The 14,033-nt window shown below is 39.4% G+C and overlaps 1 protein-coding gene across 1 annotated transcript in view; it reads right to left on the bottom strand.

Moving 5' to 3' along the window:
* Window positions 1-2,688: 2,688 nt before the first annotated feature.
* esyt1a (extended synaptotagmin-like protein 1a) overlaps window positions 2,689-14,033 on the bottom strand; it is a 71,323-nt gene continuing 59,978 nt past the window's right edge. The window contains exons 25-28 of the mRNA XM_043681733.1: window positions 13,333-13,464; window positions 10,469-10,565; window positions 8,534-8,583; window positions 2,689-6,892 (exon numbers count right to left, since the gene is read on the bottom strand). Of these exons, the coding sequence (XP_043537668.1) occupies window positions 6,871-6,892; window positions 8,534-8,583; window positions 10,469-10,565; window positions 13,333-13,464 (301 nt within the window). The 3' untranslated portion in view covers window positions 2,689-6,870. The remainder of the gene's footprint in view (window positions 6,893-8,533; window positions 8,584-10,468; window positions 10,566-13,332; window positions 13,465-14,033) is intronic.

The following is a 14,033-nucleotide window of genomic DNA, read 5'->3' as shown; positions in this document are numbered from 1 at the left end:
GAAAGCTAGTGCTTCCAAATAAACCTATTGGACTATAACCTGGTGTTGTGTGATTTTGAACTTTGTCCACCCAAGTCCAACACTGGCACCTCCAAGTCATGGTATTATTTAAGAAAGGCCGTAAGGAAAGGTCAGGGAGCAAAGACCAGTGAGCCTGACATCAGTGGTGGGTAAGTTATTGGAGGAGAGTCTGAGAGACAGGATTTTGATGTGCATAGGCTGATTCGGAAATATCAGCATGGCTTTGTATGTGGGAATTCTCATCTCACAAATTTGATTGAGTTTTTTGAAGAGGTGACCAAGAAAATAGATGAAGGCACAACAGTAGACATTGTCTGCATGGACTTTAGAAAGGCCTTTGAAAAGGTTATGCATGGTAGATTGATTAGTAAGGTTAAATCCACTGGATCCAGGGAGAGCTGCCAATTGGATACAAAATTTGGCTTGATGGTTTGAGACTGAGGGTAGTGCTGGAGGGTAGTTGTTCATACCAGAGGCCTGTTACCAGCAGTGTGCCACAAGCATTGGTGCTGAGTCTACTTCTGTTCCATCATTTATATAAAATTTGAATGAGAACATGGGAGGCATGTTTAGAAATTTGCAGATGACACCAAAATTGATGTTTTGGTGGATGATGAGGAAGTTATCTAAGAGTACAGTGGGATCTTGATTAACTGGGCCAGTGAGCCAAGAAGTGGCAAGTGGAGTTTAATTCAGGTAAATGTGAGGTGTTACACTTTGATAAGAAAAACCAAGGCAGGACTTGTCAGTTTAATCGTAAGGCCCTGGGGAGTGTTGTCACACAGAGACCTAGGGGTGCAGGTACATAGTTTCTTGAAAGTGGTGTCACGGATAGACAGGGTGGTGAAGAAGGCATTTGTCACGCTTGGTTTCATTGGTGAGAACAGAGTGTTGGAGTTGGGACATTATGTTGCAGCTGTACAGATATTGGTTAGATCATTTTTGGAATGCTGCATTCAATTCCAGTTGCCTTTCTATTGGAAGGATGTTGTTAAACTTGTGAGAGGGTGCAGAAAAGATTTACAAGGATGTTATCAAATCTGCAAGGTTTGAGTTATAAGGAGCGGCTGGACAGGCAGGTAGGAGGCTGACAGGCAACACTATAGAGGTTGATAAAACCATGAAGAGCATAGATTTAAGGTGAGACAGGAAAGATTTAAAAATGGACCTGAGGGGCAACTTTTTCACACAGAGGGTGGTGCTTATATGGAACGAGCTGCCAGAAGAAGTGGTGGAGGTGAGTAAAATTACATTTAAAAAGGCATTTGGGCAGGTGCACGGATAGGAAAGATTTATAGAGATTATGGGACGAGTTCGGTTTAGCAAACCTGGTCAGCATGGACGAGTTGGATTGAAGGGTCTGTTTCTGCGTTGTGACTATGATTGCATAGACAGATGCATTTAATTATGTAATCTAAGACTTAGGACAGATAATGGGGAAATATCGTTACAATAGACCACTGGAGTTAGAACCAAGATTAGAGTGGTGCTGGAAAAGCACAGCAGGTCAGGCAGCATCCGAGGAGCAGGAAAATCGACTTTTCGGGCAAAAGCCTTTCATCAGGAATGATGATCAGAAAATATTTTCCTGCTCCTCGGATGCTGCCTGACCTGCTGTGCTTTTTCAGCACCACTCTAATCTCCAGCATCTGCAGTACTCACTTTCGCCACTAGAGTTAGGAGTTGAAGCAGAGACAGTAGCCTGCAATTTCCTTGGGTTCTCTGAATCCACTGTCAATACTTTTATTGGAGGTGCAGTGGAGATCCTATTTAGGTAAATAGGATTTTGTTAAACCAGTGGATTTCAATATTTACAAATAGATTAGATAGTTTAAGGTGGATAAATGTGAATTGCTGTGTTTAAACAATTTGTTTCTGTGTTGTTTTATTTTACTATACATAATGGATGAGATATGATGAGCCTGGTCATTGTCATGGTTCAAGAGCTGGCACCAAGTGCTAAAAGTGTGAGATACCTAAGAGGCTTGCAGCAATATTAAGTGTGTGAGGTGAAGCTGTGAAATTATGATTCTTGCTTGATAGAAATTATTGATAGGTAAATGAAGGGGGTATGATGCATTGTGTAGTGTGAGGCTAGTGGTACAGTTGACAGAATGTGGCACTTTAAGGTGCATTCACTGACCTTAACCACTTGTCCATTGCTAGCATTGACCTCAATGGATGTCAGCTCCCACTGACTTCTCAGAATTTGTCTCCCTCCCTGTGCTTTGTTTATCTCCTGCACTCAGACCTCTAGGGCTGTCAAAGTCCGTAAGAACCTGCTTTCTTCCATGTAATGTCATTGGTCTTTCCGGTCCAAATTACTTCTGCAGTGCATTCTAATGTCTGCTCAACCGAAATGCATCTCATCTTTCAGCATTGCTGGCTTGCTTTAAGTAGTACAAGCATGTAAATTAGCAAGCAGCTGATGTTTGCATGCTGCTTTGCAACAAATGGATTATTTACATAAAGATTGGTTACATGTTGATTCATTTCTTCAAGTCCTGCCTGAAATAGCAACCTAAATTCTGTACTTTAGAAAAGGCAAAATACTATGTACTTTAGTCTCTGGCTTAATTACACAAGTTTTTGATAACAAGAGTGCTGCCACTGAGCCAAGATACCCAGGCAAAGATGGAATAAATAATCAAAACTATAAACTAAAGGTTGATTATATATGGATTTTCACTCTTTATTATATAGTAATACATGTACATGCAGGAATATTCCACTTTATCAATTTAAGTGAGCTACATATTCAAGTGCTCAAATCACAATGTGCTATTGTGGAACTATACATTTAGCAAAAGTAGCAGTTTGTTTTATGCTAGTTATGTTTTTTCTTTAATAAATGTAATTTTAGTTGAAAATATCAACAGCAATCACACTTATCATGTAACAAACAAAATAATGGCTACATAATTCATATGAAATGAAAGCTCTAGATATTGAAGAATGTAAATTATAAATAGCTGGTTGGTTTTTACTACTTAGACCAGTCCCGTCATTTCCTGACTGACATACAAAGAAGAGGAGCAGTAAGCTTAAGGAGAAGGGCAATAAATACACCCTCTGCAAGTTCCCCTCCAAGCCATACACCATCCTGACTTGGAAATATATCACCATTCATTCAGTGTTGCTGGGTCAAAATCCTGGAACTCCCTCCCTAACTGCACTATATTTCCACAAGGACTGCAGTGGTTCAAGAAAGCACCTCACCACCTCCTCAAAGGATGAAGGATGAGCAATACATGATGGCCTAGCTAGTAACCCCACCTACATCCCATGAACTAATTAAAAGAAAAATCAGGAACCAGAATGAAATCATCAAATTGCACTAACTGAACCAGAGAGAAACCTGGACTTTAAGGACTGTCTGGATGTAAACTTTCAAACATTGCACCTGAAGTTTAACTCCACCTTAAAAAAGAAACCTTAGGTATGAACACTAAAATTGATTATCAATAGTTGACATTATCTTGCCTGACCATGTCTTTCAATATATATTGATTACTCTTGACTGTTGATCAAATATTACGATGTAGTCTTTTAAACCATTTTTATATACAAATACTCAAAAGGAACAAAATACTCAAAAGGAACAAAATCCAAATAATGTATCATTATACAAAAGTCGTACAATATTGTAAGTTTCTATTAGAATTAAAGATGAATCCTTGCAGATCTGATTATCGAATTGTGGGATTGTCAAATTTAAAAAATCAAAATATGAACAGCATGACCCAGGCTGAATGTTAGAGGAAAGAATTTTCATTTATAATAGTACCTTTCACAGCCACAGGACATTCCAGAGTGTCCCACTTAAGTCTGTTTCAGCTGATCAGATACAGGATCCTTGAGTACAGTAGTTCAGTGGACCTTTTCCAATCAGAAGACTAATTTGGTTTTTTGCAGGTTCCTTGTGGATTTGCACAGATTGGAATGTTTGCTATTTAATAACCCTTCCCAAAACTTGCTTAGTAAAGTATTTTGTATTGAAAGATCCTCCCTTTCCACAGTGATACTTCGTTCATTTTGTAAATAGTTTCCAAAATGCTGATATCAATACTTGGCAGTCTACTTTACGATATCATCAGTCTTGGTTTTCAGGAGTGATATTTCATTAATTGATCATGGACCTAGAATTTAAGGAAAAATCAATGGATCGAAGGAATCTATAGACTTGTACAAGGATAGTCGACAAAAGGAAAGAAAAACATTAGTGGTTTCCTTGCTATTATGAAGGGGATCACTGGGCCTGAAACATCAACTCTATTTCTCTTTCAACAGATGCTGCCAGATGAGCTGAGTTTTTCCAGCAATTTCTGTTTGTGTTGCTGTATTGTTAATCTTCAGGAAAACCATATTGCAGCTTTTAAACAATCGAAAACCTGATGTGAAAATCTTGGATGCATCAGAGTGAAATCTGTACAGAGTAAAGTTACACTGGGTCATGATTGATTTTGCTGCATGAATACATAATACATTTTAACAACATGTATACAAAAAGCTTTCTCAAAGCTAATGACATAAAAGATTCAATTGAAAACCCTGGTATATAGCCATAAAACATTTGTGCATACTATTTATGCAAAACTCCAAAATATGGACTATTTGGTTATAGAAGGTATCTTAATACGGTACACAATGTTTATCTCTGAAGTTAATTCAATTTTATTCACCGTGGAGTCAAACTATGAACAGGGTCCGGCAGTACTCATAGCTCCATCTGTGGCCTTCCATCATTCTAACATGGTACTTGTTGCTATGTTCTCAACATGTTATTTCCATGCTTAATCACACTTTTCTGCTAAAATTAGACTGCTGCTTGCACAACAAATATTCCAGTGGAGCAAGTTTTCCCAGTTTTGACACACCTCATCTCAGTTTTGCTCAGTGCATGGCTTGCCTTTAAAGGGCATTGTGAACATAGTAACTTTTTTGCTGTTTATATATGCACTATAAACTACCCATATATATTTCCATCTGTTTCATTTGCAATTGCACATTTGTCTTGGGAACTTCACAGAGCCCAGAACAATTCTACTATATTGTAAAGCTGTTCACACTACTGGCTTCTACCCAAAGCATGGGAAACCTTTATTTTAAAATGTGTTGTCACTAAAACCCTTCAATATCTTTGTATTAACTGGGATAGAAAGTCTAGGCAGAAAAAACACAGGATAACAGTAATAAATTTGGACTGGTAGGGAGCAACATCCTTGCAAGATGTTCCTTAAGTGTTGTGCCACAAGGAAGTTGAAAAAGGCCCACACACTTAAAGCTGCAGTGCACTATGGGAAAAAAGGTGAGAGGACATATTGCACAATATTTATGTAGACTGTTTTTCAGGATTTCTTGGCAGCTACCTAAAACAAATGCTGAGTCAATGCCACTCAGAATTCCTGAGCAGCCCTGGTGGAAAAGGTACATATACGGATCCAGACAGAGTAAGAGTAATATCTTTGCTATGGAATACTTTGGGAACACTCTCGGCAGCATTGATGGCCTGATATTCACCTGCAATGTGTGAGCTGCCTGTAAAGTTTTGGTGCTCTGGCAAATAAAATGTTAATGAGGTCCAATGTCCAAATGCTGCAGTAGGTTTGAGCCCCAAAACGCACACAAGCAATTTCTACCCTATTATTTCGAGAGGCTCGTTCATTGCTTGTCTTCAGCAAACCTGGTTCAGCCTAAATGCATAACAACCCATTCTAAACTAAAATTGGTCTATAAACTAAACAAAGCCCAATATTATATCTCAGGGTGGGGTGAGCGAGGGCTTCATCACTCCTAATGAAGGGCTTATGCCTGAAACGTCGACTCTCCTGCTCCTTGGATGCTGCCTGAGCTGCTGTGCTTTTTGAGCACCACACTCTTCGACTCTGATCTCCAGCACCTGCAGTCCTCACTTTGTCCAAGGTGAGCGAGGGGGCAAGGGGCAGGTTTGTGTGGGTAGCACAGGACAGGAGGGGGTATAACTCCTGTTGGTGCACTGCTGAAGAGGGGGATGGTAATGTGCTGTGTATGTGAGGAGCTATTGCTGAAATACTGGTGTCCACGCTGTAGCCTACACTATTGTTCTGTAGGATGCTACAAGAAACATACAGATTATGGTAAATCCCAGGATAGTTCTTTAAGTTCCATGATGTAGAATTTAGTATTTTGGATTAATTTCTTGAATAAGTATTGGAAAGTTGTCTATGCTAGGGAACAAGACTGCTTTCCACACTCTTGGAACAGTACACTGCTATCAACTATTACACAACTTCTATCAATCATAACATGAAATTCAGTCCTGCCTGAGTTCCATTTTCTATACACCTTCTTTTCCAGTGTGAAAGTTACATTTTTCATACTAGCAATCCTTATAAAGTTTTCATTCAGACTCCAATTTTACATTAAATGATAGAATTGCATTGATGCCTCTTGAACTTCTTTCACATAGGACGCTTAGGATAAATAGATTTCCATTGCATTATGTCTGAGCTAAATCTGTTCTCGTCATTGAAAAGCATCACAGTTTCCAAGAACATCTCCACCCCACTCCTTTCTTTCCCCACAGATATCATACTGATGTTTAGATAAACTTCAAACACGAGAAGGGACTAATGCTGTAGACGGTGAATAAGCAATGTGGCTTTCTCAATTCCCTGAAGGCAGTCTCTGGAACTTACTTGATGAATTAAAACAAATAACATAGTAATTGATTTTAAAATGTCATTAAAAATTGTAACATAATACTTTAAGTGGTATAAAATACTTCAACTGAAATAAAGCCATTAAAAATAGTTGGTCATAAAACAAAAACAAACTCAATATTGGGTTTAATAAAGCCACAGAACCACTCTATTCTTCCTTCAAATCGAACCTGTAACATGAAGAGAAAATGTATTTTAATATCTAGTATTTTTGAAAAAATAAATTTAAAAAATGTTTTCTGTCTCTAGCACTGACACCTCACTGTGGAACAGATTTGAAGACACTGACCACCCTGTAGTGGGTCACAAAAATGGTGTTACCTTCATATGTCACCCAAAACAATTAATGATAAGGTGGTGCCGATGTTGGACTGGGATGGACAAAGTTAAAAATTACACAACACCAGGTTATAGGTCCAACAGGTTTATTTGGAAGCACTAGCTTTCGGAACGCTGTTCTTTTATCGAGTGGCAGTGGGGCCACTAGCCTGCCCCACTAGTTACCTGATGAAGGAGCAGCACTCTGAAGGCTAGTACTTCCAAATAAACCTGTTGGACCTATAACCTAGTGTTGTGTGATTTTTAACTTAAGCAATTAATGCATTTTTTAATCAACCTGTTTGGACATGTTATAACAGACCTCCAGCCAGCTATGAGTTGAAGCTGGACCTTCTGGCCCAGAATTAGGATCACTACCACTGCATGACAGACCCCTGCCTAAACAACAAATATTGTTAATGACAGTATAGCTGAGCCTAATACTGTCTTCATCTTTTTAGTGACATAGCTGATGATAACACTAGTATTACTATTTATTTGTCACAAAGGAAACCATTTTAAAAAAATACAATAACATGTGGAAATGGCAGTACTGGTCCAAAATCATTAGAGTCATAGAGATGTACAGCACGAAAACAGATCATTTGGTCCAACTCGTCCATGCCGACCAGATATCCCAACCCAATCTAGTCCCACCTGCCAGCACTTGGCCCATATCCCTCCAAACCCTTCCTATTCATATACCCATCCAGATGCCTCTTAAATGACGTAATTGTACCAGCCTCCACCACTTCCTCTGGCAGCTCATTCCACACACGTACCACCCTCTGAATGAAAAAGTTGCCCCTTAGGTCTCTTTTATATCTTTCCCCTCTCACCCTAAACCTATGCCCTCTAGTTCTGGACTCCCTGACCCCGGGGAAAAGACTTTGCCTATTTACCCTACCCCTGCCCCTCATGATTTTGTAAACCTCTATAAGGTCACCCCTCAGCGTCCGACACTCCTGGGAAAACAGCCCCAGCCTGTTCAACCTCTCCCTAAAGCTCAAATCCTCCAACCGTGGCAACATCCTTGTAAATTTCTTCTGAACCATTTCAAGTTTCACAACATCTTTCCGATAGGAAGGAGACCAGAATTGCATGCAATATTCCAACAGTGGCCTAACCAATGTCCTCTTAACTTCTACTGCTCTTTTACTTCACATTAACAATTTCTGCTAATCATCCTGGGTTGCAAAACTTGTTGCTGCTCACTCTCTGAAAACATGAATCCCGAACCCCTGTATTCACTATGAGGAGATTGACCATATTACATTCTGTAGTCATCAGCTAAGGGAAAATCTCCATTACCATTATTGAAGAAAACGGAAAAGGAGAAAAAAAAATCAGAAGGTGCGGAAATATCACTGTGAACTTGGGAAAGATCAATTACTGCTAAAATATGGTAAACATCGCATAAAAATTGTTAACTGACAGTGATATACAACTCCTTAGCCCAATTCATATTCGAACAATATGGATTGTTCACTTACCACTGTGTTATCTCCTGAGTCAAGTCAAGTGGTGACAGATCAAAATGGAGCTGGAAAAGAAGCAAAAAGGACCTGGTTGGAATGCAGATTTAGTAAAATTAAGCTGACAGGGCAAAGAATAATAGCTAGTTAGAAGTAGTTACAAGAGGGAAATGATCATAATCCTGCCAACATTCTCATACTGAGAGAGTCCTCCTGCAAGTTCATGATTTACCCAAGGTTCTTATAAAATCCTAATCAGACTATCATTCTTTTTCTTTTATTTTTCTCATTTTTGGTTTGGAACTGTGAGTTGAGAATTGAACTCTGAACAGCAGTTTGCTTTTTAAATAAAAGGAGAGAACAAAAGACTGATGTTTGCTGTTAGAAACCGGCCTGGAAAGGTAATGCAAGTTAAGTGTTGCTCGAACAAAACTATAGATGAACTGGCACCAAGAGGTTGTTATGCTCTGGGACTGCAGTGGGTTAGATATTGAATTGGTTAATCAAGAGAGGACCAGTGCTGGCCGGCCAACCCCAGCAAATATTGAAAAATAAACAGAAACCAAAGGGTGAACTGTGTTTTGACTGGGCTTTTGGGCAGGCGGTAGTGTTTCTTTGGAAGCTGCAGGACTGTTTTTTTTTATTTTGCACTCTCTGGTACAGTGAAAAGAACCCCAGTCCCTAAGAAATAAGGACAAGTCTCCAGAGGTCTGTGGAACCAGTCTGCATTGACTGGTGATTTCAGAATTAAAGCAATATACAATCCTACTTGCCTAGAATACAACCTATGCATTTCATGCAGGCTTGGTATCCATTGTTGAAATGGTAATCGGACTGGTAACTTAGGATTCTTTTTTTGTTTTTAATTTATCCCTTAATTGTGTCTGTTTGTTGGTTCATGCTGTCACAAAGCTAGTCCTTTTTCTTTTCTAAAAGCTGTTCCTTGGCTCAAGGAGACTCTGTCCTTGATTTTTTCCAGAGGGGTAATAAACCAGGCTGGGCTCCGATCAGTCTGGTTTGGTACAGAGATTAAAGGGTATTGAGAGGCCTTTTGTTTATATGTAAACAGATGAGACTTCAGGCCAAACTGTACATGCTTTAGAAGTGACCTGTATAAGGAAAGGGGAATGGTCAGCTCTCCAGCTGAGCTGAGCAGAGCAGTTTTTAGTTCAGTCTTCAGCTGGCTGAGAGTTCAACAGTAACTCTCTCTCTCCTTCTAACTTCAACCAGTAAGCACATGTTCCATTCATACTGGTTTTTAAAGGGAGTTTGCTTATTGGGACTGTTGTGTGTATTCGGAACAGCATACTTCAGTCTAGTTTGGATCGACTGAGTTCTGTAGGGGTTCTTTATTCTGTTCTTTGTGTTTCATTGTGCAATTTTGTGAATAAATGTTTTGTCTGTTTTAAACCTGGTAGTCAATCTTGCTGACTTACTCTGGGTAATTTTCACTGTACACTTGCTGAAACAAATTGCAAAGTTATGGTCTGGGCTGCCTGTTTAAGAATGTTTTGAGTTGTCTGGCCTAGTCCATAACAATGGGGGAGGTGGGGGGGTTGGTGATCAAAGAAGATTGGCCTCAGATCAGATATATTAATTAGATTGCCTTATAGTTATCTATGTTCTGCAAAGTTATATTATTAATAATTGTTAATTTTTGTTTAAGTTATAAACTTTGTTCCGCAATTGATTATTTGTGAAATCTAGTTAGGGACAAATAAGCAATTTAGGGTCATTGAATGTTTTAAATTCACTGTGTTGCAAATTCAGCGCTATCTAGTCTCAGATGATCTAAGTTGCTATCCCAGTGTCATAACAATCCTCAGGATTAATGCAGCTTCTGGCTATTGAATCGTGATAATTTTAAAATAATTTGCATTGGAATTATGAATGAGTTATGTTGAATTGTTACACAGTTACAATTTTTGTGCAAATTGCACAAGTGTACAATACCTTTCCAATCTCTCTGGACATGAAGGAAACACTGTTCTTCACAGTGAGCTCCAGTTTTCTTTTCTGTGCTTCCTCCAATGATATTTCAAACTCAAATCTAATGGGGGGGGAACAAAAAGCACAAGGTCCAGAACAAGTAAAGACCATTCAGCCTAGATGCATCCAGAGTCCCTATATGTATTCCTTACCACACTAACTGTTGATCCCTGATTTTAGGGACACCAGCTTCCTGCCACAACCTTTCCAGAGAGAGAAAAAAAAATAAATTGAAATGTTTTTATTGCCTTACTAACTTATGAGTCCCTCTTCTTGACAGATTTTAATTCATACCCATTTCCAATATTTCAACTGACTCCAAACCAACTTTTTCCCTCAAGAGGGTGTTCCAGATATGGGGTAAAAGGGACAGATTTCTTCTGATTTGAATGTAAAGGAGTTGTGTAGAACATTTCACAAACCAATTAAAAATAATTTACTGTGATTGTGGAGGCAACTTGAATAGGGAATCTAATCAGATTATTCGAAGTGCTGTAATATTGTTTATAAAATACAGTAAAATACAAGTTATGTGCCTACTATTCTACTAAAATTCCCTCAAGTCATACATTTCTCTCGCATTCTTGGAAGTTGTAAACATGTGCAAAGGTCAAATTTGGTGGCTTCATTTTTATGTTGAAATAAAGGTTCAACACAGCAGGATGATTAAAAATTTACAATTATGTTACCACTATTATTTCAAAGTATCCTGACAATAACACTGCCTCTTTCGGTATATTGGGTATTTCCTTTCTTAGTTCCAAGCCTGTTAATAAATCTATAATTGTTTTGGCCCGCTTTCCCTCTGTTTTTCATTTACTCTTCCCTCCTTTTTCCTTGATTTCTTATTCCTTCAGTTTCTCTTCCTTCTCCTCCACAGAAACATAGAAAACAGAGGAATAGGATTAGGCTATTTAACTCTTCGGATCTGCTCTATTATTCAATATGATCATAGCTGACCATCCAACTCAGTACCCAGTTCCTACTTTCTCCCGATAACTTTTGATCCCTTTAGCCCCCTCAGAACTATATCCAACTCCTTCTTAGAAAACATTCAACATTTTGGTTTCAGTTGTTTTTTGTGGCAGAGAATTCGACAGGCTGGGTGAATACATGTTTCCTCATCTCAGTCCTAAATGGCCTATCCTGTATCCTTCAACTGTGACCCCTGGTTCTGGACTCCCTGGTTATCAGGAACATCCTTCCTGCATCTTGTCCTGTTAGAATTTTATAGGTTTCTATGAGATTCTTCCACCCCCCCACAAACAAAAATCCAGTGAATATAATCCTAATCAATCCAATCTCTCTTCATATTATCAATTCTGCCAGCCCAGCAATCAGACTGGTAAACCCTTGTTACACTCCCTCCATAGCTATAACATCCTTCCTCAAATAAAGAGACCAAAACTGCACACAGTACTCAACAAGGCCCTGTATAACTGCAGGTAACACGTCCTTGCTCCTGAACTTCAGTAAAGCCTTTGATAAGGTCCTAATTAGTAAAGTTAGATAACATGTGATTTAGGGTGAGCTTGCCAATTGGATACAAATTGGCTTGACAGTAGGAGATCCAGTGGGTGGTGGAGGATTATTTTTTGGACTGGAGGCCTGTGAACAGCGGTGTTCCACAGGGATCGGTGCTGGGTCCACTTTTGTTTGTCATTTATATAAATGATTTGGATGAGAATATAGGAGACATGGTTAATAAGTTTGCAGATGACACCAAGATTGGTGGTATAGTGGACAGTGAAGAATGTTAACTAAGATTACAAAGAGATCTTGATCAATTAGGAAATGGGTTGATGGAGTTTAATTTGGATAAATGAGAGGTATTGCATTTTAGTACAACAAACAAGGGCAGGACTTATACAATTAATGGTAGAGCCCTGGGTAGTGTTGTAGAACAGAGATACCTAGGGCTTCAAGTACCTAAGCCTTTGAAATTTGCATCACTGGTAGACAGGCTGGTTAAGAAGGCGTTCAGCACACTTGCCTTCACTGCTCAGTTCATTGAGTATAGGAATTGGGACATCATGTCGAGATTTTACAGGATACTGGTGAGGCCTCTGCTGGAGAACTGTGTGCAGTTCTGGTCACCCTGCTAGGAAGGATATTATTAAATGGGAGAGGGTTTAAAAAAGATTTGCAAGGATGTTGCCTAGAATGGAGTAATAGGAAGAGGCTGGATAGGATGGGACTTCTTTCACTTGAGTGTAGGAGGTTGAGGGATCACCTTATGGAGGTTTATAAAATCATGAGGGACATGGATAAGGTGAATAGCAAGGGTCTTTTCCCTCAGGTGGGAGAGTTCAAAACTAGAGGGCATATTTTTAAGGTGAGAGGAGAAAGTTTTAGAAAGGACTTGAGGGGCAACATTTTTTCGAGAGAGTGGTTCATTTGTGGAATGAACTGGCAGAGGAGGTGGTGGATGCAGGTACAGTTACAAAATTCAAAAGACATTTGGATAAGTACATGAATAGGAAAGGTTTGGAGGGATATGGGCCAAACGGAGAGAAGTGGGACGATTTTAGTTTGGAAACATGGTTGGCATGGACTAGTTGGATGGAAGGGTCTGTTTCCAGGCTTTATGACTGTGACACTCGTTATGAAGGCCAACGTCCCATTTGCCTTCTTCCCTGCTTGATGTACCGACATGCTTACTTTCAGTAACTGGTGTACAAGGACACCCAAGTCTCGCTGTACCCCTGCCTTTCTCAACCTATTGTCATTTAGATAAAAATCTGCCTTTCTGTCTTTCCTCCCAAAGTGGATAAGCTCACATTCTCTCACCCACTCCATAAGTTCCTCAAGTAATGTGCGCTCCTTACATGTCATTATACTCTGGATTGATTGTTTTCTTTTTTATACTTGTCTTCCTCTTTGTCACTCGATTTTTGTCAGGAAGCAGAATTAGAGAGACATACGGATCAGGGATCTCCTTGGAATGAAGCTTCAGATTCCTGCAACAACCAACCAACCAACATTCAGCAAAACTTTTGTACATATTTCATGTGTAGATTTCATTGTATTGTAGAGATCATTTTCAGCAGGAGACTTCTGTAATTTTAACTCTTCCAGTGCCAGTGAGTGTGGTGACTTTTGTGGGTTGCTATCCATGTTCTTTTTTTTGTTCCCTAGCTGACAGGTGAATGTAACTTGTAGTCACAACTATTAGAATGGGAAAGTCAGTAGTTTGGAGGCAAATTAAACCCAAGGGACTCAAATGTGAGAGGCATAATTGGGAAACTTCACAGAAGACCCAAAATTTAGCTGGATAGTTGATAGTGAAGAGGATGGATGTTGTCTGCAGGAAAATATCAATGGTTTGATTGCATCGGTGGAAAACTGGCAAACGGAATTCAAACTGGAGAAGTGTCCTCTGGGCCGGATGGGATCTATCCTAGGATCCTCTGGGAAGCAAGGGAAGAGATTGCCGAGCCTTTGGCATTGATCTTCAAATCATCATTGTCTACAGGAATAGTGCCTGAGGACTGGAGGATAGCAAATGCGGTTCCCTTGTTCAAAAAGG

The sequence above is a fragment of the Chiloscyllium plagiosum genome, chromosome 43, assembly GCF_004010195.1.
Source record: "Chiloscyllium plagiosum isolate BGI_BamShark_2017 chromosome 43, ASM401019v2, whole genome shotgun sequence".
NCBI classification, from domain to species: domain Eukaryota; kingdom Metazoa; phylum Chordata; class Chondrichthyes; order Orectolobiformes; family Hemiscylliidae; genus Chiloscyllium; species Chiloscyllium plagiosum.
Note: the sequence above shows the minus strand (reverse complement) of the source record. Positions and strands in the feature narration are given on the sequence as shown.